The following is a 21,790-nucleotide window of genomic DNA, read 5'->3' on the forward strand; positions in this document are numbered from 1 at the left end:
GGCCTTTAGAAGACTACTTACTCTCAAAGCCTCTGAGATAGACGCTAGAACCCACGCCACTAATACTAGCGTTCCTTATCATTGCGCGAGCAACCATCAGACATCAATGTGACCGGAGCCAGGTTGTGTAGATGCACTGCATATTTTTTGGCGGCAGCCAAGGGTTTAGCTGCACTAAATTCTGCCTATATTTAAAGGCGTTTCTCACGCGTTCCCACTCTTATAGCTATGGCGCTACGCGTTGGGCAAATCGTGCGGGTGCGAAAGGGACCTATGAGCTGTTCCGCGCTCTCAAAGGCTTGACGGTGTTCAAGGCGAAAGTTTTGTCCAGCCCGTCCAATCAAGCAGAATGGCAAGAGTCCCACCCACACAATATGCCAGAGATCCACGGCACCTACTAACTATTCTTAAATTCCAGGGCCATAATCAAGACTGCGACGACTAAAGATGAGAGTATGTGCTTGCGTAGAGAATACAACAACTACCAAGTCCAGGAGATTGCAGCATGCCCGCACATTCGCACTTTGTGTGATACAGTACGATCAGATAAAAGCCCAGAAGACCTATCTTGCCTGGTTTTTGAGTGGATGGACTATGATCTACGCTCAATCATTGCACCTGAGCTACGTAGCCGTCCTGTTCTGCCCAAGGCCATGTCTAGTGCTGTTCTATCCGCACTTGCTGTGTTGAAGTCGGTACATGGTGTACACACTGGTAAGATAACAATACTAGGCACCTTCTTCTACCGCTGACTCAATAAACTAGATGTCAATCCAAACAACATATATCTCTCTGACGTTGACGGAAAGTTTCCGATCGCGAAACTTGGTGATCTCGGTAACCGTAAGTGTTTCACTTGACTCTTAACCTAGAGTCGCCTCTTATCAACTGTAGTAATGGAGGATGGTTCCATAAAACAGCGCTGCCAGAGTTTACCTTGCAGAGCACCAGAAGTATGGCAGGGCCAATCATGCCGTCATGCCTCGGATATATGGTCTCTCGGTTCCACAGTTAGTATTAGTTTTTATCTCTGATAGATTACAACAAAGCTAACAACCGTAGTTGACTACTGTTTTATCAGCAATTCCTCTCTTTGGCGCTAGTGATAAGATAATAAAAGGGGAAACCGAAGCATGGTGCATTGCAAAGATTATCCGTCTCGTCGGGCCTGTACATCATCCTAACAAAGACCATCTATACAAGGAGGAATTCGAGCGTGCTGAAGAAATGGCAGTCATGGATCATCCACGTGGCCCTGAGATGAAGCTCATCACCAGAGTGAACTGGCGCGAGGAGTTGGTAAACATCCCGGATCCGCCCGTCCCATCTGATCTGCTGGATTTCATTGAGACGATGCTTGCCATTGATCCTGAGAGGCGTCCTACGGCTTCAGACTTGCTGATGCACCCCTACATACGATCGAGTGGATAATGAGGCATTTGTTTCGCAATGCGTGCAGCTTAATCCACGTCCAACAGTGTGCACGAGCTCGACATGTAGCCTAGGAATGCGATCAGCTCTTAAATACAGCATTTCACAGTCTTACTAACAGTCCTGCATTGGAAAGTAAGGCTAGTGGCATTATCTATGCTATGGCTACATGCTCGTGATAAAAGAACAGTTTCTTCAGGATAAGATCTCACACAATGAAAAACAGGTTGCGAAGTACTAAGATAACGGAATAGGTTAGAAACCAGGCTTATGCTGTGAAGAAGCAACGAATACGAGGTAAGAGTGCAAGGAAGAGTTATATGGGGCATGTACTGGTGATCCCTGAATGGCGTCAAGGCTTAAGCAGTACAGCCCACGGTCAGCGAGCAGCCTGACGGGTGGTCTGTCAACCGGCTTATAGTTTTTAATAGTACTAATCTTAGTAGAGTTTAAGTAAAATAGTTAGCTCGCTAACGTAGCTACCTTACTTGTATATATCTTAGTATGAAGTATTACTTTCTTTTACCTTTTCTTAACTTTTTCTCATTGGTAATTACCAGTTTCCTAACCTATCTTAAAATTACTATTTAGTAACTACTAAGTAAATCCATGTTAGAACCCAAGGCGCTTTTCGTACTCCTTCCATGCACTCCCAATCGGCTGTATCAGCGTATAACTCAGCGCCGTAGTACCCAACGGCTGCACACCCGTGACCAAATACAAAGGCGTCATCTCTCCATCCTCACTGAAAAACACTTTGGGTCGTTCCCGCCGATTGAACGTCTGCACGCTCCCATCCGTGAAAGCGACAGTGGAATTAAACGCTTCATGTAACTTGAAATTCCACCGCCCTTGGAGCGTGCGAGCAAACATGTGCGCGCCCACGCGCGGATACTTTGTCCCCTTCTTTTCGACAATGTCAATCATCCAGTGCGCAAGCGCGTGCCAATGGCCTCGCTTGTCTTGCCAGACAAAGGGATCTTCGGTCCATGTGGGACTGTAATCGGACGTGTTCCACGGCGGCGTAGTGTGGACGAGCTTGTACGCCGCATCCCAGCGGTCCGCGACATAAATCTTTAGATCTTCCGCCGCGAGTGCGATTCTCGAGTCTATAGCATCGCTCCCTTGATGTGATGAAGCGGAGAGGACGGGAAATGGCGCTGGATTCGTCCCATTAACAGTGATATGGAACTTTGACCACGGGCCTTGGATCGACGACGCAGCAGCGACAGAAATATTATTCGGCCAGGACGTTTTGGACACGGATTTACAACTCGACGGATCCGCGACGTCGACACCAATCGTCCAGAGGAGATACTTTTCCTCGGCAGGATACCAATGCACATATGCATTATGTCGAAAACTCCCCGTGACGTTCTGCACCCACGTATACGGCCCTTGCGGACCGGTCCTCGACTCCGCTCTCGCAACAAACGAAGTAGGTCTCCACGCGCTCAGGCCACATCCATGACCGAACTGGTCGACGAGGAGATGGAAAAGTGCTGGGTCCCCACGGTCTTGGATGATTTGCCCGCCCCAGGAGGAATTGCCGCGGGTATTGTAGTACGTGGGGTCCGTGTAGTTTGTGTGGTTGTAGCCTGTCCAGCGGGTTGCGGGCGCGAGGTCAAGGTGTCCGCAGTCCGATCCGAACCAGCCAGCGTCGCAGAGGCAGGAGTGCGTTTGGGGCGCGCAGATGCCGTTGAGCGAGCAGTCTTCATCTGTTGTACATGTTTGTGCTTGTACGAGGGCGAGGGAGGAGAGAGCTGTGAGCGAAAGAAGGAGAGTTGTCAGCTGCATCATAGGTGGTCTAAAATGTTCTAACATGCGTAGACAGACGTTCGGTACAGCATAACAAAAGAAATGTACTTCTTCCCATACTAATTAATATCCATGTCCCTTTTTGGTTCCTATCCCGTTTCCAAGCCTCCTTCTCTATTTACCGATGATCATGCCAGATTAACTCTAAACTCTGGGTAGCAACGTCGAGATGACCCGAAGGAAACGAAAAATCGGGGTAATTCATGCTAACAAAACTCATACGTTTACCCCGCATTCATTTTACCCTAAATTCCACCACTAATCCCCCATGCATTATTTTCATCGAAGCGAGGCAAAAGGCGGGTTTGTAGGCTTAGTGTTGAGTCTGCGAGAGACTTGCCAGCCAGAGAGCGGCGGTATGATAGGTTTACTTCTTCCTAATTATCACTATCTACTTCACATTAGAGGATGTGGAAGGGTAAAAATTAAGCATGGTATAGTATGTGAATTGCTTTGTCGAGCCGTCGTTATGGGCCCTGATATGAGCGAACGGTCTCGTACTCTATGAATCACGTACTTCGGGACTCGGCCGTAGTGTGGATTTCGTTCTCGTCGTCATCAGAAAACTTCTTTCTCACGCACATGGCTTATGAAATGCCCATTGCGCTCTTTTCTACTTCTCCTGTGCCGTGCTAATACACATCTGAAGCACTACTTCAACTTGTCGAACTGCCCTACGAGTTGCGGTCCTCCTTCATAAAGTCGAGTCGTACCGTGTACCATGTACCATGTATCGTGCCCCAGCCATATTAATCGGGTGCTTGTCAGCTACGCTCTCAGAAATCTCCATGTTTTGCTAAAATGGTCAACACAACTGGATGGACCAGCCTTGAGTGAGAGATCCACCTGTGATCAAATAATATTTCTCGTCGTTTTTGGGCGCAGTCTTTCAAGGCGTCTTCTGCGCGCCCCAAACAATGCTCTCCATAAGCGCGTACGGGCTTGATTCCAAATCCAATCCCAACAACGGACTCTGGCTAAATAGATTCCCGTCGCCATTTTGTAGCGCATTATTGAGATCGTCCGCAGTGAAAACATGCATCGTGGGGCTCGCCTGACTCCCTGAGTCGCTCGTGTTCCGATTATGCGGACTCGTAATCTTCAACAGCCGCTCAAGCGCCGACACCGATCTTGTGATTGGCGTAGCCAGCTCCGCAGGATCAACGTCCTTGGTGACGTCGGTCAGGATTTGGATTATGTTTTGGAGCAAGCCGCGGGCGCGCTCGTTGCGGTTGTGTTCGCCGAGGATGCCGAGGAGCAGGGCGGAGCTGAGGGATCGGTGGACGGCCGCCCAAGAGCGGGTTGCAAAGGGCGTCATGTTTTGCAGGCCGAGAAAGGCCTCGACGGTGTTGGTGAGACTGTCGATACACGACTTTCGCAGTGTTTTGGAGAGGTCAAGACCGGCAGTGCTGGGGCTAACGGCAGGTCGACAGAGCTCGGAGGTGATGTACGAGATGTGAAGGTACAGGGCCCAGTGTTCTAATTGATCGCGCATCGAACGACACCGTCTTGAGTCTTTCAAGTAATCGGCTGCTTCTACCATGATTTCTTGGAGCTCGTTTCGGTGTTCAGTAATCCTGATCAAAGCATCGTGGGAGTTTTGCGGTCGTTGTCGCTCGCGGACAATGTCAAGGCCTACCTTGCACAACCGATACATGCTTTCGACGTAAGTCCTTGTACCGGGCGCTGTATGTTGACTGAGGGGTACGGTGTGGTCGATGGTAGTTGTTGACGAAGCCCTGTCGTATGAAACGGACAACAACGAGTCCTGCCACAGCAATGCCCACCAGACTTTACTTCGAACAATCTTCTGTTGCACGGGGGTGGAAGGAGGACACAGCCGATGTAGCCCAAGCGTCTGTGAAAGACGAACTGTGAGACCCATCAGGCTCCAGGCGACTCCAGCGTTCATGTTATTTGAAATGACGTTTCCGAGAATCAGGAGTGTCTGGATGTTTTCCAACGTCGCATGCGAGAGGAAATTGGTGAAGCGCAGGCATTCGAAACTGCAACACACATAGACTTGCGATGTCAACTCCCGCTCTCTTCTCGACAGACTTGAGCATTGACAGCCCGAAGCTAGGATGGCAAAGACAAGTCCAATCCAGTGGAAGTCTTTGGTGTAGATCTGCTGGTCTGTTATGCCATTGGAGCCGTGCGAGCTTGCACGGTTAATCAAGAACAGCAGGAGTTCTGATTCAATGCCCTCAATGTCAGCGACGGCGGGATACACAACATGGGCAGTTTCGCGATAACTCCGGAAGAAGCTCAAGCATTCTGAATCGCTTGGTAGGGCGTTGGCGAGTTCGGTGGCGCGCATGATCGAACCGTGGGGAAGGCCCCATAGGTCCACAAAGGGATAGGTGGCGCTCTCGTTGTCCAGGCCGAAAATGGGCAGCATGCTCTTCTTGCCCAAGAGATCCTGTACACCGGGCGCCCACTGTGTGTCTCCTCTCCCCAAAGCCATGACAAGTGCAGGTACGGAGCTGGGCCCAATATGGATGGTCTGGCCGGTGATGTCGTTGCGCGTGTGTATGCCTTGGGTTCGAACATGGCTGTGCTCGCCATCTATCGGGGCAGTAGCAGCTAATGGCGTATTTCCAGACGCGGTAGGAGAGAAGCCGTTTATAGGCGGCGGCACCTCTGAGACGCTGCTGATGGAGTTTTTCAGCTCGCCGAGCGACTTCTCGGCCTGCTGTAATTTGGCGCATATGTGCTCCCAGTCCTGGTTTTTATTGTTAGCGATGGACCCGTCCCATGGTCCTTCAGCCGCATATGCGCACCTCTCTAGGTAGGGTGACGGTTCCGCCGTGTATGTGGACTATGCCATTCGAAAAGTCTTGTCCGTTCTGCCCAAGGCCCATGTTTATGCGTTTGGCGGGCGGATGCGCCTCGGTGGGCGGGTGGTAGGTACATAGCTCTGGATGTTCGCGAACAACGCATGTCTTGCAAGGCACATTCTGATCGCACTTTACTTTTCGCTGCCTACACGGGTAGCAGGCCTGGTGAAGAGTTAGCCCAAGCAAGGAGCCTCAAGGTAGGGCACTACAATACATACCTTGTACTCGCGCGCCTTTCGCTTCCGTCTCAAAATCTCGTCGACATCAGAGCGCTGCGGTGCATCTGGCGTCAATCCCGACTGCGACTGGTCAGGCGCCTTGAAGTCGTCCATGGTCGCGAAGCAGGAAGAGAGTGATGTAACTTCGAAGAAGGGCCGGATAGACGCGCTCGGTGGAGTTGGTTGCTCTGCTGCTACGTCTTTCGGCTCCGCTCAAGCGCCCCCACTCAAACTCGAGCAGGGGTAGGTAGAGGTCGATCTGCGGTTGGCTAGTGGGTTGCTAATTGCTTAAGTCACGGGCCTAAGGAAGCGAGCCGAGGACTCTTCCAAGCTTCTTTGTACCTAGCCGCCCTTACGACAAGGAATAATTTCTCAAGCTTTGCCCGGTAATAGGGAGTGATGCCCTCAAATCTCTTCAATGGCTCCGTTCGCCGAGTTCCTCCACTGGTCGATAGATGCTGCCTGGGACTCTTTTGGGCCCAGGATGCACAGGCTCCTGATGCCTTCTACAATCGTCATTCAACAATACAAAAACATGCATGGAAGCGACGTAGAACGCGCCATATGAGCATCTGGGGCGAAACATGTGCATCATCTATACATCTCCCTGCGAGTTCGATTACCAATATAAAGTCATCAAGCTTCGAACAGCTACTTCCCCACTCCAACCTAGACGAGGTACCTGCAGCATTATGACACCCGAAGCTACTCAATGAGGTATGCGAAAACTGTTTTAAAAACACCAACAGTAAATTATTGTTAAGTATTAATGCTTATTGGAGCTATTGTCTAACACTACCTATGAGGAATAACCTCTGAGCCAGTGGTCGTTGCGTCCACCTTGATCCGAGACTCCCGAACACCATGCCAATGCAACCGAAAATAGCTCACGATAACCGCCGCTAAACACCGAGTCGAATGCTTTGAAAATGCCTCAACAACGTCGGGATCGCCAAGGAACACCGACCATATTTGACCAATCAAGCTTCCTGCTTCTCCGACTTGCCCATATTTTCCTCGTCTTCGCTGTAGGCATAATGAGAATGCGCCCGAATTCGGGCACCGTAGAAATAGAAGACGAATGGGATCGCACAGCAGGCCAGACCGATAAAGGCCAGGAGCGAACTGGCCCACTGATCTCCCAACCTGTCGTACATCTGGTTGGTAAAGAGCACAGCGCCAGCACCCCAAAACGAGCGCAGGAACGTCTTCGCGGCCAGCGCAGATGCTGCTTGATGCTGGTATGAATCGACAAGGTAGTTGTTCGCGGCGTTGTATAGGAAGATGAAGCCGAAGCCAACAGGGAAACCGCCGAATGCGGGTCCCGCCCAGTGTAGGTCTGTATAGGATGTCCATGCGAAGATGAAAACGCCAATGGGGATGAACCAGCAGGAGAGCATCATCGGGATCAGACGCACTTCAGCAGGAGGGTGGCCGTTGTGCTTCTCGCTGAGCTTGAGGTAGTGTTTGTTGACAATGGGGGCACAGGCGGCTGAGCAGAGCACTCCGACGATAAGAGGGATGAACATGAGACCTGTGGTCCCTGCGCTGTAGCCCTTGCCTTTTTGGTAGACGATCGGGAAAGCGACGAAGAACATGTATAGGAGGCCGTAAAGTACAGACATGTAGACTGAGACGAAGAAGACGATGAGCTCGCGGAAGAGGAGCTGGAAGGGTCGAAGGAGGAAGAGCGTCAGGCGCTGGCTGAATGGGCGAAGGTCAAGATCTTGTTCTGTGACGAACTTGTCATCGCCAGTCTCTTTGCGGAGCTTCTTGGCTCGGGTGGCGAGAAGCTTAGGAGCATAAGTCTCTGGAACTGTAAAGGTGATTAAGATCCAGACCACACCGCTGAGGATGAGCTGGATCCAGTACAACCATCGCCAACCTTTCGCATCGCTAAGAAAGCCACCGACGAGGGGACCGACACCAGGACCGATGAAAGGAGCAGCACTGAATGCAGCCATTGGCACGCCACGCTCTTCATTTCTCCACAGGTCGACCAGCGTTCCACCAACCAAAGACATTGGGGCAGAAAAGGCGACACCGGCGATAAATCGAGTGACAAGGAGGGTTCCGATGTTCTGAGCGACAGCTCCAGGGATCGTGAAAATGACGGCAACAGCCAACGTAACGGCATAGATGGGTCGTCGACCGCAGATCTCGCTCAAGGGAGCAAACGCCATAGGGCCGACACCGAAGCCGACAACGAAGAGGGTGATGGTGAGTAGCGAAACTTCTTCACTGACATGGAACTCCTTCGACACACCCGCAAGATCGGCGGTAATGACAGCGGAATTGAAAGCGACGACGAAGCAGGTAATAGCGACGCACATGGTGCACCACCACTTGCGCAGCTTACTCCAGTTCTTGGGGTTCTCGGGATCGTCGATCTTGAAGGTGACTAATTCGTATCGTTCAATAGTGCCAACAGCTGAGCGAACTTCGCGTAGCATCTGGCCATCGATGGTTTCTTGCGTATACTCGTCGAGGTTGGCATCGTTGCTAAGCGTGCGAAGAGGTAAATTGACGACATCCTCGATCGTTGGGGCGCGGTGTAGCGTTGGGGTGCGGTTTAGGTCGTGGTGGGGTTCGTAGTGTGTTATTTCCGACGAGTTGTCGTTTGTGACGGTGTGTGTGGGTTGGGCGAAGTCCCTTGCCAAAGGCGGCTGTCTGTCGGCCATGCTTGGTGGCAGTGAACAGTATAGAGGCTATTCAGCCTTGGTCGCCTGTGGACTATATTTATGGTTGACAGAAAGCGTTGGTCGGATAACGCAGAGATGGGACCTTCGTATGTACCAAGTATAATGGTAACCGTGCTCGCGATGTTTGCCCGGTTATGGAAGTACCAAGGTGTATGTTCGATGTATTAAAGAGTGACATTGGGCGGCGGCACATGCCTCTATATAAGTGCGAGTAATGCTGATAAAAGTTTTCATCAAATTTAAAGGATGGACAACCTGACGGAGTTCGCTCGGAACGATGATCACATCGAATGCGAAATGCTCAGTCGACGGAAGCGGCTGGCTGGTTGCCGCGTGCTAAGACAAACTAGGTATGGCGTATCCAGCGATATCGTGTTTATGCGGTGACAAAGCCGAACGTGCCCCGAAATGCCTCTCACATCTCGAACGTCTGCAGGATCTTTCTAGATGATCGCCCCACTGTTCGTACGGGAATGGTTATCTTTGACTTCTAGCCTTGCATAGCTGTCAACGTCACCTAACGCTAGGCTTCGAGTGATCAGCCGGTCAGTTAGGAGTGCGTTATCGGGATCACATCAGACCAAACATTCAGGGGTAACTGAGAAAGGTTCGCTGCATTGTTAACAACTAGTCGATGATTTAAAGTATAAGGGAAGTCTTCACGCACGGCTACTGAGGAGGCTGCAAGCTTTTTGAGTACCTAGTTGTAGATCAAACAGGGAGCACCCTCTTTGGAATCATGGACGCGCCGCCAAATTTTCAAAATGGGCCTTCCACCGCACGCACAGCCCGACGCTTATTGGGTTCGACCTAAACGGATCGTCCCGAGCTGCACTGAGTAACGGCTTTGTGATTCCATCGTAAAACAGTCGAACAAAGTCTACATCTGGACATATTGCGGCTTCGGGGTGCGTCTCGAGACTTCGAGAACTGGTTCGGCCGAGCGTCACGTGCAAATCGCGGTGAAAGCTCGGCAGGTTCCTTCAGCATCTAGAAAGCGTCTTAAAGAGTTGCGAATCCTTGAAGAAGCTCTTGAATCGTAGTCGGAATTTCGGCTAGCAAACGGTCCAGGTATAGACTATACAGGTGTTGGGAGATTCTCTTAGGCGCTTCGTTATCAAATCAAAACCATGCATATAGAATCACAATCATCATTCATTCGTCGTTGTATCTAGGGGAATCAGGTGCCAATACTACATATGTCACTACATTGATCTGCGTTACTCAATTGAGAAACCGAAACGCCAGTGTCGAGGTTTCACTCCTAGTGTCGCTGGTCGAGCTTCCCGTCGCCGTTCATCCGTCCATTATATTCCTCCTGTCCCTAGTCGAGATGAAGCCAAAAAAAATGTAATTAACCACCACCTAGTACGGGCTGTTCACGATATCATTCCTACCTAAATAGCTCCCTCGCACACCGCTTCGTCTATTCGCACCCACTCTGCTAGGCGTAGCGATACTCTCACGCGTTGGCTTCTGCAACGCACGCCGAGCGACCATGTCAACCTCATTTGGTAGCGCCACAATGAGGTTCTTGTCAGAGCCAAACTTGAAGTTATCCGCCTTGACCTCCTCAGCGTAACGTTTGATGCTGTACGGATCTCTGCGGTTGGCGAGTATTTTCTTTAAACTCCAGGTAACGATGAAGGGGCCTGTAGCAGTGATGATGGTAGTCTCTTTATCGTCAAGTCCAGTGTTGAATCGACCAGTCGTAAACGATATAGGTGCTTTAGTCTCATGCTGGAACTGTGCGACGTGCGCGGGCGTGAGCGCGAGACGTCGTGGTTGTGGCTTGTCGTCCTTCGCGAAAGATTTCTCAAACCCGAGCTTGCCGTCGTTCTTGCCTCCCTTCTGGAGGGCATCGATGAGGAGAAGGTAGGTCCTAGTAGTGGCGAGGACCCATCGACCGTCCGCCGATACGTCCATGCCAATGATAGGGTCACCAAGCGCAGGGATGAGTGTCTTGGCATTGATACCGAGCCTGTCAAACAACCGAATGTCTCCCTTCTCGGACGCGACCGCGATGTGACCTTTCTCGGTCGTTGCAGCGGCCGAGAAAGCGTTCTTGGTGGCGTATTGCTTGAGCTGGTCGTCGACGAGCTTGTTGCCCGCCAAGCGAGGATCAACTCGGTAAAGGGCGTTGCCTGACAGACCCAAGAAAGTCTGCTCTCCGCTCATTTGGGCAAATTTCTAAAATCCTGTTAGTTCTGAATCCTGTAAGACAATGGTCTTGAAAAACTTACGTTCTCTGGCGCGAACACCTTGACTGGAATGTCATCGTGCACCTTCCACTCGTCTACAACCTGACCAGTCTCGAGATCCATCCGGTATAGCGCATTGGGATTGTCTAGGTTCTGCAAGATCATGTCTTGATCTTGTTGGTGAAGCATAACTTTGTTAGGGTTAAAGGCCTTGCCCTTTGGTGTTCTGACATTCGAAATGGTGGTTGAGAACTGCAGCTGATTATCATCAGTGTGCTTGAAGACACCAATCTTGTTGCCTCGCACAACGAACGATCTGTCGTGTTTGTAGCCCACAGCGAGTTGGGAGTTTTCGGCACCATCTTTTGGACCAGTTTCGACGTCTTCCTCGGACTCGTCTGAATCGTAGTGCTCGCTCCGCTGGTCATTGGTGCTTTCGTACTCGTCCTCTTCCTCCTCTTCCTGCTCGTCCTCTGGAGCGTCTTCCATAGTAAGGTCTTGAAACGCCTCGAGAACATATTCCCGATCTGTGTCTTTGGCCTTCTGCCACTTGACTTTGTTCAAGTGCTCCCATAAGGCTTGCATGACACCGTTTTGTAGGTTCTCCAGCTCTTCCTGGTCATTGAATCGCAAAAGCCACGAGTATGCCGAGCCGTCATCGAGATAGTGGTTGAAGATGAAGGATTTGAACTCGTAATTGAAGACTGGGTTTATGTCCTCTACAACTGGTTGGCCAAGCCATTCCCGCTCCTCGCCAGCAATATGCAGCCAGTAGTTCCAGTTCCCAATCTCCGTCACTGTGGCGAGCACCTTGCTATCCTGCTTAATGAATGTGCCAGAGGGGAAGTCGAACAAGTGAAGTTCGGCTACACCTTCTGCCAGTGTCTCAAGAACCTCTGGCTGCGCAGCAGATGGCGGCGCTGCCGTGGGGTCTTCTTGCGCCTGCGGGCTTTTGCCCTTACCTGCGACCTTCTTCACCATGTTTTCCTTGGTTGTATTTGGGAAGAGCTCCTCGGCCGTCGGGGGCGCGGCAGGTAGCATGAGAGAGTTGCGAGTCGGGCTAGCAACAGGGCTTGCGTCGGGGATAGGTTCTTCGTAGTACGCAAGAGCTTCGAGGTCGTCTTCGGTCGCGTGTTCGTGGCTCCTTCTGTACTTTCTCTCGTACTGACACTGCAAAGCAACGCGCTCAAAGAGCGCAGCAGTCTCTGGTTTGACCGACGCGTCGCACACAAACTCCCAAAGATCGTCTACGTCACCGCTGAGGTCGCGCCACGCGAAGATCTTCTCGCCAGTCGAGCGAACGTCGTCCCGGAACTGGAGGTCCTCGTCCAACAGAAACGTCTTCTCGTCCTTTTCGCCAGCTAGTGTGTCGAGTACCGCGTCCTCGCCGCCTTCTTCCGCCAGAAGGTCCTCCTCGCCTTCCTCGTATGCGCGCTGGATGACAAGTTGGTATTGAAACTCCTGCCCGGTGCGACGTATGGTCGCAGCGGCGTCCTTGAAGATGAGCTCGGAGTAGCCCTTGACGGAGCGCGGGCGGACGAGGTAGAGTTGACCCTGCGAGATCTCGACGATGGTTTCCTTGGAGCTGTCGCCGAAGACGAATTTACTGACTGGTGGTACTGGTTAGTGTCGCATCGTACAATAGCGGGGGAGGGGCAGGGGCAGGCTCCAGCAAACAAACTTACGGTTGCGGAGCATGAACATGGCGAGAGCTACTGAGTGGCTGTTGTAAGAGCTAAGCCGTGTATATAAGCTCAAGGGAACCCATGCATGTGGGTTCGCATCAAGGTGAAGCTCCAAGGCAGCATTTGTTATCAAGTTAGCGGTAGCCAGGGTCTCGCAGGCAAACACTCGCTTACAACGTCATTGTGTTCCCACGTGATAAGTGTGGCGTTCCTTAGTAATAATAGACCTCTACCCGCCACTACTCTGTACACACCACGCGAAAGGGCAGCTACCGAGACGGACACTTGCAGGCACGGGTTTTGTCTCGATGGATAGCGCCCGATCCATACTTCGAGAAGGCGGGATGTATCGATTGGGATGGGAGATCTTATGAGAGACAATAGTACAATTTACGTCGATAGTAAGCGTTACTGACAGTTGTAGCGGCCATCGTCAAAGATTAGAGTCGCTGGTGCCCGTCCTAAAATTTCGGAAATCAACATGGTCTGCCAACCTGGGCTCCAGCGACACCAACCTGATCATGTCCGGGCATTAGATATTGTTCATCGGCACAGTGTTTAAAGACCGACCGCTCGTCGCCTCCACTATTCGCCGCTAGCAACGTCACAAACATGACCGTCTAGTCGCATGTCATTTTCTGAATGATCTTGCTCGATACGTTTCGGCCACACCCTTTCTCCGCCGAGAGTACAGGTCAAACTTGTTGCGATACCGAGCCGGTCATAGATCCCACGCCATTAAGCAGACTCGTTGAACGTAGCCTCTGTCGACTCACATGGGAATATAGACCCATCACAACATTGGCATCTTTCTCCAACACCACCATGAAGGGTTGCTGCTTCTGGTCGAAGTCGAGTAATCAGATTGTCTGGAATTAGGATTGGAGATAACGTGGGCTGTAACTTCTCAGGATGTTGCAAATGTCATTGCTGTACTTCGTGCATGTTGTGCATGATATTTCTTTCTCAAGAAGAGACGCTGCCTGTGATCTATAGGTACTTTGCCAATCACGACATGCTCCTCCAAAAGACGGCAAAGGCATAATCCTATACAGGACGCCCATTCTATTTCGCCCTAGGGCCAAACGTCACAAACCATCCTGTCCTTCGCAAAGTTGGTAATCGTTTCGGTGTCACTTTTACTACAATTACTCGGACTGGCATGCCTTGCCTGGAACATCTACTAGTGACCTACATGGAAGCGATCGATCTCAAAAGTATGATCACGATCGATGGGCTATTGAAAGCGATGCAGAAGAACGCATCCAGACTCATCGGCATCATCGATCAAAGTTGTTGGATTGGAACTTGATACACCTAGCCTATTCAGTCGGCGCTTTGCGGAGTCCCGAGTGTAAAAAAGCTTGACCACAATGGCGACGGAGTATTAATGCGCGGGGTGCCGGCGCGGGCGTATCGGTGTCTAAAATAACCGTTTGTTGTCGTTTTCTTACTAGGCCCATGGTCAACCTTGGTCGGTTGTGAAGTCGTAACTGTTTAGGTCGACGCTTTAGGAGAGAACCCTTCGATTTCGACGACTCCCTAGTAGTGGCTCCAACCAACGGCGAACTTCTCTATGAACTCTAAGCTCACGGGAAAAGCACTCTTCGATCCATTGGGCGCCCTTTCTTGTTGGTGTATCAGCCACGCCAATCATGTTAGGCCCTATTCGCCGCGTCGTAGTCTCAAAGTGTACCCTCAATGGTAGTATATCCACTTGGTACCATGGTCGGCTCAGGCGCCATCCACCTTTGAAGGATCGAGATCCACCATTACGAGGGGTAATTCACGCCGTTAGCTCAACCAACCAGATCATGACATTCCGTTCAACAAACAATACGGCTTTGGACGGGTGAATCACATTTCCCCGCTCCCGAAACGGAGTCCTGAGGTCTCAACAAAGCATCTACGCAATAGTAACTTGATCAACGTGCTCTCTATGGGGTTCTTTAATTTATCTAGACGTCAGAAAGGCCTTAGTAAATGGCTCATCGACCGGATAGACTTTAGGACCTATAGATTCTCACACAGTATAAATCTGGGCTTGCCACCAAAGTTGTCTCTAGCAGTCCCTTATCCTTACTTGTATCGTTTGGTTTGCACCTTTGTCTTACAATATGAGGATTTCAATCTTCTTCTCACTCATTGCTCTAGTGATCGCTTCCCCTCTCCTTCAGCCCAGGGGTAATGGTGAGGAGCCATGCACCGATGATACGACTTGGTATGTGGGCAGCACGTTCCCATGACCAAACTTCACTCACTAGTTACTAGGCCAGGAGCCGCTTTGAGCCACCCACCAGGACCGTCTCCATATTCGAGCTGGGTCCCGAGTTCTGTGTCGACTACACACACAACCTCTAGCGTCTCTGGAAGGTCTTCAAGCCCAACTCCTAGCTCCTCTTCAAGGTCTTCAAGCCCAACTCCTAGCTCCTCTTCAAGGTCTTCAAGCCCAACCCCTAGCTCCTCTTCAAGGTCTTCAAGCCCAACCCCTAGTTCCTCTTCAAGGCCTTCAAGCACCACACATAGTTCCTCAACATCCGTTTCAAGTGTGCGATCAAGCTCCCTGGGGACATCTAGTACCCCAAGGCTTTCGTCAACACCACCTTCCAGCAGCATCTTGCCGGCATCCAGCACTCCAATCTCTTCATCCGCATTGTTGCTCTACCCAACCCAGCACCCAAGCGCTCCACGCAGCAGTTCAAGACCTTCATCTCCAAGTCCTCCATTCAGCACTCCAAGGCCTTCATCCAGCACTCCAAGGCCTCCATCAAGTACTACAAGGCCTTCATCAAGCACTCCTAGGTCTTCTTCTAGCACTCCTAGATCTTCTTCCAGCACCCCAAGGTCCTCATCTAGCACTTCAAGCACTTCAAGCACTCCAAGGCCTTCATCTAGTACTTCAAGCACCCCAAGACCTTCATCGAGTACTTCAAGTCCGTCTTCAAGCACTCCAAGGCCTTCGTCCAGCACTGTTTCTCCAACCTCTTTAGCCAGCACTACAAGGCCTTCTTCCACACCGCCGTCGAGTAGCGCCTTACCGACATCGAGCACTTCATCAAGCACTTCATCTAGTACTTCGAGGTCTTCGTCAACATCATCTTCGAGCAGCACCTTGCCTGCACCCAGCACTACAATCCCTTCTTCAACATCAGTATCCTCTTCATCAGCATTGTACCTGAAAAGCTACTCATTAGGTAGCTCCTGGGTTGCATCTAGCACCCCAGGCCATTTGTCGACGCCGACATCAAGCGGGCACTTAGTAGCATCTAGTACGCCGAGTCATTCATCGACAACGGTATCAAGCAGCCGCTTAGCGACATCTAGTACCTCAAGTCATTCGTCAACACCAATATCAAGCAGCCGCTTGGCGACATCTAGTACCTCCAGTCATTCGTCAACACCAGTACCAAGCAGCCTCTCTTCATCAGCCTTACTTTTCCATAGTAGCTCCTCAGCGGCACACAGCACCCAAGGTCCATGGCCAACGCCCTCGTCGAGCGGTTATCCAGCATCCCCTAAGCCTCCTAATTAATAGCCCTAGACTACGACAATTTTAAAACTGGTGGGAAATATTCGTGGGACTTGAAGGGCGCAGCAGAGTTATGTTGGAATCAAATTCCATTGGCATAGGACGTTGCGCCCTGACGACGCGCGAAGTGTCGAAGTTCAATTTCGCAGTAATAATATGTTTTGTCTGTTATGTGGCAGCAGCTGTAAACTGTCTGCTCTCCGCAGATGAGATTTCGGTCCTTTCCTTTTTTCGAAAGTTGTGCCGTGGGGCATGGCTGTTAAGACTTTCGCAGTCGTTGTGGTTTTTCCCCATGTACCTAGCTAGGCTACCGCTCCTTGATAGAAAATTGACCAACATTACTATCTCTTTAGAATTGGAATTTCCGGGTTATCTTATTAATTTTGATATTGTGCTGTGCAAGGCTGACAGGTGTTGCGAACCAATCAGGAAAAATATGATGAGCTTTGATACCATGGTTGACGTATCGACCTATCCTATAAGAATGAATGTACAAACATCTCCGCATTTAAAGTAACTTTATAGAACTAGCAATAGTGTGGGCACTTTGGAAATCCTCTCATAAAGAAAAATTGCTCGTATTGTGTAAATAACTATCACTGCTCCGTCTCTATTATTCCCTCTCCCTACACCGACACACGCGTTTGCCCACTTATACTACACTCAAGCTGGGGCTCTACCTGAACGACCATATATCATAATTCGCTTCTTTAGTGTACAACAACACTCGCGCCTTTCCTCTCACAAACAATAAAGTACGAATCCACACTCATGGACTACTTCGACGGTCTCGATCAGGAGGCCTTGGACGCATTCGGCGAACTCAATCACGAGGGGCCACCACTCAACCCTACAACCGCACCTACTCTGTCCTCCGCGACAAAGCAAGTTCTTCAGGTCTACAAACAGGACCAAAAGTCCAGTATAGGAGCGAGGAGTAGTTCTCGCAGCATGAAGTATCTGTTCAAGCTCAACAGCCCTATCACCCCGGCCGTACTCTCTTCTGCTGCCATCCTTCCCTCGCAGCCAGAAATCATTATAGGAGAGGGTGAGGACGGAATCGCTCAGTTTTGTCAGGTCAACGAACGAGACATACCTGAAATTAAGAGCTGGCTCACCGCAAGATTTCCATCGTTTTGCCCCATATTTGCACCTATAAACAAGGCCTACAAGGAGCTTTCACCCTTCTCCGCCTACCCCACTCTAGGTGTAGACACAACGATGCCACATCTCCGCCCTCAAAGCCTCATGGAACCCGCACTATCTCCAGCGCAGGATCAGTACCCAGTGTGGTATTTCTTTTACGGTACCCTAGCTAATTCCCAGTTCTTGGCCGAATTGTTCTGCGTGCCGGAAGATATACCAGTGTTATTCCGGGCTACTGTAAGCGGTGGAAAGCTCCGAACTTGGGGCAAGAAGTATCAGGCTTTAGTCAACAGTCCCGGCACACAAGTGGACGGCTGCGCCTGTAAGGTCATGTCTCGAGACCAAGAAGACGCCTTACTCGTGTATGAGACAGCAAAATACGAGGTGGTGAGGGTTCCTATCGTGTTCAAGGACGGCGCATACCGAGGCCAGCTCGTTCGAGGCTGCACATTTCGTTTTTCAGGGGAGGAGAATGAACTTGACGACGTGTGAATTTGTCGCTTTACGTGGTCGTATGTAGCCTAGAGCGTTTGTTTTAGAAGCCTCGTGCAGCTACTCACAGATATCTCAGCACTGGAAGAGAATTTCCCAAGCGCCTACCCACGTTGAGCTATCGCTAGTTCTGTAAGGTTCATGAAGTGCGGAGATGTTTGCGATTTATATATAATGTAGAAGGAGCTGAACAAATGTTAGGCTTCATGCATCAATAAAGAACATGTGAATACGGCCTAGTGCTCGGTCTCTTTGGTTTTAACTACGCGGGGAGGTCTTTAGTAGGCGGTAGTTATAGTGGTTTCTGATGTACCTATTATGTCACCGCTCTATAATAGCATTTCACCAAGACTACTACCCTTGTAAGTAGACAAAACCTGAATCCTCCTATTAAATACAACAGAATGCTATAGTAAGCATACCAACAAGGCGCGCGAAGATGTCGTAAAGATAGCAAGCAAATCGCACCAAGGAAGCGGGAGTACCGGACCAGTGCGGCAGGCCAACTTCGGTGCGCCCCACACGCAGAAAAACTCGGATTGTACGACCCCACCACCACCCCGCTACTTTCATGGCTTCCAATCGAGCTTCAACAATGCTGTTTGTTGCCTGTAAATCTATAACTTCGAATATACTGCTTCAAAGTCGCCATTCTTCCATCAAATAACACGGGCTCGTGGTTTAGTGGTATAATACTCCCTTAGCATCTCTAGAACACCTGGAACAGCGATTGGGAGTGGTCCGGGGTTCGATTCCCCGCGAGTCCATCTTTTTGCCTTGCTTTTGTATTTTTTCGATGGCTCGTTGGGTGTTGGTCGCGTTTTTGGTGGTGGAAGGTTTGGGGCCGCAGGGTGGATGCGTATATTTCCCTACCCCCCTTGGACCACCCAACTTCATAGCTTCGGGGTAATTAGAGGCATGCAAACCCTCATTTATTTTGCTTAACACGAACCGCCAAAGTTTTGTTAATGTGCACCGTCTGTGGCTCTGGCGAAAGCGTCGTTTCTCACTTTCATTGGCACGCACGCTCACTATATAGGTTCGTTATGAAGTAACTTCCCAGGAATATAATAGCCAAGACTCTCATTGTATTATTTGAGTTGTTATCTGTTCATTCATATGCTAAACAGTCGTCTACTTCTTCTACTCTAGGTATCACACCGTCTTATTTCAATCTCCCCCGTCGATCCACCCAACACAACAACTAGATACCCAACGTCCAAAATTATGGGGTATACCAAGCCAGACTGAACATGAAGCTTGACGCAGCTGTTTCCATAGATTGCCCCAAACCCAACTCCGTGTAGTGATAGATAGATCGCTTGCTCGTTCGCCCAATGGCGCGGCATCGCTTTAGAAATATGTCCTTGACAAAAGGGAAAGAATGGTACTAAAACGATGCATAGCTATGGGAGGCTCCAGCTCCAAAGGGATCAACAAGAATGTAGCAAGAACACGGGCTGAAAGAGCGTAAAATGCATAGAAGTGGTATCATGAGGGAAGAACAGTCTTCTCAGTGCTCGCGTTGCCTAATATCGGCCTGTTTTCTCGCGGCTGAGGCTCGCCGTACGCCCACTTGGTCGCCATGTTGACCAGGTTCGCGCAGATGGGGTCAATATGCTTCACCCATAACGCCGCGCACCGATACAAGATATAGTAGAAAATGGCAACGGCGATAAAGATGTGTGTAGTTGAGCCGCGCTGGAGATCCAGCTGCTCTCCTTTCTCGTTCTTGGGCGGGTTCATGGCGGACGGCAGGTAAATTATCCAGGTGAGGACGGTTTTGATGAAGGTGTTGTGCATAAGGTAGACCGGAAATGAAACATGGCCGAGGAAATTAAAGACGGGTGAGGTGAGCACGCGGCGGGCGTTCCGCGAGAAGAAGATGCCGAGCAACACGGTCGAGGCGCCGATATGATCCCAGTATCGCCGAACGTCGGCATTCTCGACGGTGATACTATGCATGATCTTTTGCATGACGTGCGACCAACGTGCGTTTTGGGGCGAGTCTTGAGGATAGCCTGCGATGAACATGCCCACGATAATCATAAGCGCGGGGATCGGGGCTGGAAGGACTGATGTCGCAGAATCCTTGTAGTGGTTGTGCAATTCAGCTACGAACATGCCCATGACGATGTTCAGACCTTTGAGTGCGCCGATTGCGAGTCCTGCGAATGTCAGCTACTACACCTAAATCTCCGGTTACAGGCTTGCTTACCCTCGCCGAGCTGCCAGAAGTAGAGGTACAGCACAGCGTAGACCAAGAAGCGCGCTTTCGGCTTGACCAGGACAGTGGCAAACATGGTCGTGTACACGAGCATGCTACCTCCCAAGAACAAATGCAGCGTCCATTGTGTGCCATCGTAGTCATTCCAGCCAATTGTCCATGTTTCCACTTCCGCTTTGAACAACGAGAGGAAGGCCTCCCATAGTGTAGGCTCTTGCCGATGCCAGCCCTGTCGTATCCACGTCGAATCGACATGCTTGGTCATGTGGTATGCGTTTGTGTTGGCGAGGAACCAGGTCAAAAAGGTTGCAACCATGGTGGGCAGGATAAGCCTCCCTGAGCGCGCCAGGGCACTCCTCGCGATGCCTGTGAAAGCCCCATCGTGGTTCCCTGCGCGCGATCTGCCTATTGGTCCTATCGAGTTTACGTATCCTGTAACGAGGAAAAATATCGCCACAGCGCTGCGGCCTCCGACGGTGAGGCGGAAGTAGGGTAGTTGGAAGAGGTGCGGTGCGGTTTTAGGATCGGCCGCTGGCGAGTGCAGCCACGGTACCAGAGCAGTACATAGGTGGCCACTGACGACCATGAATGAAGCTATGCCACGGAGGCCCTATAGGATACGGTGTTAGGTATAGTAACACGGGCGCTCGGGGTTGAGCGGGTGTGACTTACATCTATCCAGTTGGCATCGCGAGGAGCCATTGTGCATGTGTAAAAGAAGAAGGACCAACGCCAAAAGCGAGTATTATCCGACGATGTAGGGGGCCTATGAATCAAAGAAAGTATTCACACGCATCGCCTTGAAATCCAATGTCCAAGCGTAGGGTGGCGGTGGATTCCGCTGCTTGCCGTTCGGACGATAGGGTCTAGAAAAAAAGGAGCAAAGAAGAGGGTGGTCGTATGGATATGCCGCTTCAACGTCGCAGCAAAAGATCAATGGTCAACGTTATGAAAGGGATTGGAGGGCAAGAAGACGTCAAGGCTCGCAGCCTCGCATTGGTTTTTAGAAATGCACCCTGCCCTGCTTAACCCAGTGGGGACTGCATCATCTTCAGGAACGCGACTCTGCAGGGGTGGGAGGCGGACATTTGACTTTTGGGTGGTGCCAAGAGGGGAAGGTGTGGAGCTTATTTAGTCGCTCTCCCTTTCAACGACTCTCCAGTGGGGAGACGTTAAGCACCACCCCGATAGTAAAGTATTTACTACCCTTATTACTAAAACTAGTATAAATTTATGCAGCCAAGGCATGCTGCGCAATTTTTTAGCACTTTAGTTTATATATAAATTACTATATTATTATAAGTAAAATAAGTATAGCGCAGTATATTAAATATAATAAAATATATAATTTTATACTTTGCAGTTAATCGCAATTATTAATTATTATTTATTATTAATATTATATAAAATTAACTTGCCTGCCTAACTATATTGCCTGCTTAGTATACTAAATTTAAAATTATTATTTTTTATAAATTAATTACAACTATTATTTATATAG

The 21,790-nt window shown here is 50.3% G+C and overlaps 6 protein-coding genes, 1 non-coding gene and 1 pseudogene across 8 annotated transcripts; 3 read left to right on the forward strand and 5 right to left on the reverse strand.

The window, feature by feature from the left end:
• Positions 1-228: 228 nt before the first annotated feature.
• On the forward strand, positions 229-1,912 carry K460DRAFT_427578 (annotated as a pseudogene; the record flags this gene model as incomplete). Its single annotated transcript has 5 exons — positions 229-358; positions 419-714; positions 766-843; positions 895-1,010; positions 1,063-1,912. Coding segments are annotated over 5 exons (989 nt in total), but the record flags the coding sequence as incomplete, so codon positions are not given.
• Positions 1,913-1,985: 73 nt separating this feature from the next.
• Positions 1,986-3,503, reverse strand: K460DRAFT_364443 (uncharacterized protein). Its single transcript, XM_040933011.1, has one exon. It carries the CDS (start codon positions 3,226-3,228, stop codon positions 2,044-2,046), a length of 1,185 nt encoding a protein of 394 aa, XP_040791015.1. The 5' UTR covers positions 3,229-3,503; the 3' UTR covers positions 1,986-2,043.
• A 174-nt stretch (positions 3,504-3,677) lies between these two features.
• K460DRAFT_308757 (uncharacterized protein) lies at positions 3,678-6,478 on the reverse strand. Its single transcript, XM_040930110.1, has 3 exons — positions 6,308-6,478; positions 6,033-6,251; positions 3,678-5,974 (listed from the first exon to the last, which is right to left on the reverse strand). The coding sequence occupies exons 1-3, from the start codon at positions 6,419-6,421 to the stop codon at positions 4,139-4,141; spliced, it is 2,169 nt and encodes a 722-aa protein (XP_040791016.1). The 5' UTR covers positions 6,422-6,478; the 3' UTR covers positions 3,678-4,138.
• A 432-nt stretch (positions 6,479-6,910) lies between these two features.
• K460DRAFT_364445 (multidrug resistant protein) lies at positions 6,911-9,279 on the reverse strand. The gene has a single exon (XM_040933012.1). The coding sequence runs from the start codon at positions 8,986-8,988 to the stop codon at positions 7,288-7,290; it is 1,701 nt and encodes a 566-aa protein (XP_040791017.1). The 5' UTR covers positions 8,989-9,279; the 3' UTR covers positions 6,911-7,287.
• An 869-nt stretch (positions 9,280-10,148) lies between these two features.
• On the reverse strand, positions 10,149-13,027 carry K460DRAFT_308765 (vacuolar import and degradation protein-like protein). Its single transcript, XM_040930111.1, has 3 exons — positions 12,896-13,027; positions 11,253-12,820; positions 10,149-11,199 (listed from the first exon to the last, which is right to left on the reverse strand). The coding sequence occupies exons 1-3, from the start codon at positions 12,912-12,914 to the stop codon at positions 10,375-10,377; spliced, it is 2,412 nt and encodes an 803-aa protein (XP_040791018.1). The 5' UTR covers positions 12,915-13,027; the 3' UTR covers positions 10,149-10,374.
• A 3,970-nt stretch (positions 13,028-16,997) lies between these two features.
• On the forward strand, positions 16,998-18,325 carry K460DRAFT_364448 (uncharacterized protein). The gene has a single exon (XM_040933013.1). The coding sequence runs from the start codon at positions 17,196-17,198 to the stop codon at positions 18,060-18,062; it is 867 nt and encodes a 288-aa protein (XP_040791019.1). The 5' UTR covers positions 16,998-17,195; the 3' UTR covers positions 18,063-18,325.
• A 407-nt stretch (positions 18,326-18,732) lies between these two features.
• Positions 18,733-18,829, forward strand: K460DRAFT_t22. The gene has a single exon. It is a non-coding gene; the product is annotated as a tRNA-Ala (tRNA).
• A 414-nt stretch (positions 18,830-19,243) lies between these two features.
• On the reverse strand, positions 19,244-21,361 carry K460DRAFT_308769 (uncharacterized protein). The gene is made up of 3 exons (XM_040930112.1): positions 20,962-21,361; positions 20,281-20,899; positions 19,244-20,230 (listed from the first exon to the last, which is right to left on the reverse strand). The coding sequence occupies exons 1-3, from the start codon at positions 20,989-20,991 to the stop codon at positions 19,554-19,556; spliced, it is 1,326 nt and encodes a 441-aa protein (XP_040791020.1). The 5' UTR covers positions 20,992-21,361; the 3' UTR covers positions 19,244-19,553.
• Positions 21,362-21,790: the final 429 nt, after the last annotated feature.

Source organism: Cucurbitaria berberidis (assembly GCF_010015615.1).
Source record: "Cucurbitaria berberidis CBS 394.84 unplaced genomic scaffold K460scaffold_2, whole genome shotgun sequence".
Taxonomy (NCBI): Eukaryota; Fungi; Ascomycota; class Dothideomycetes; order Pleosporales; family Cucurbitariaceae; genus Cucurbitaria; species Cucurbitaria berberidis.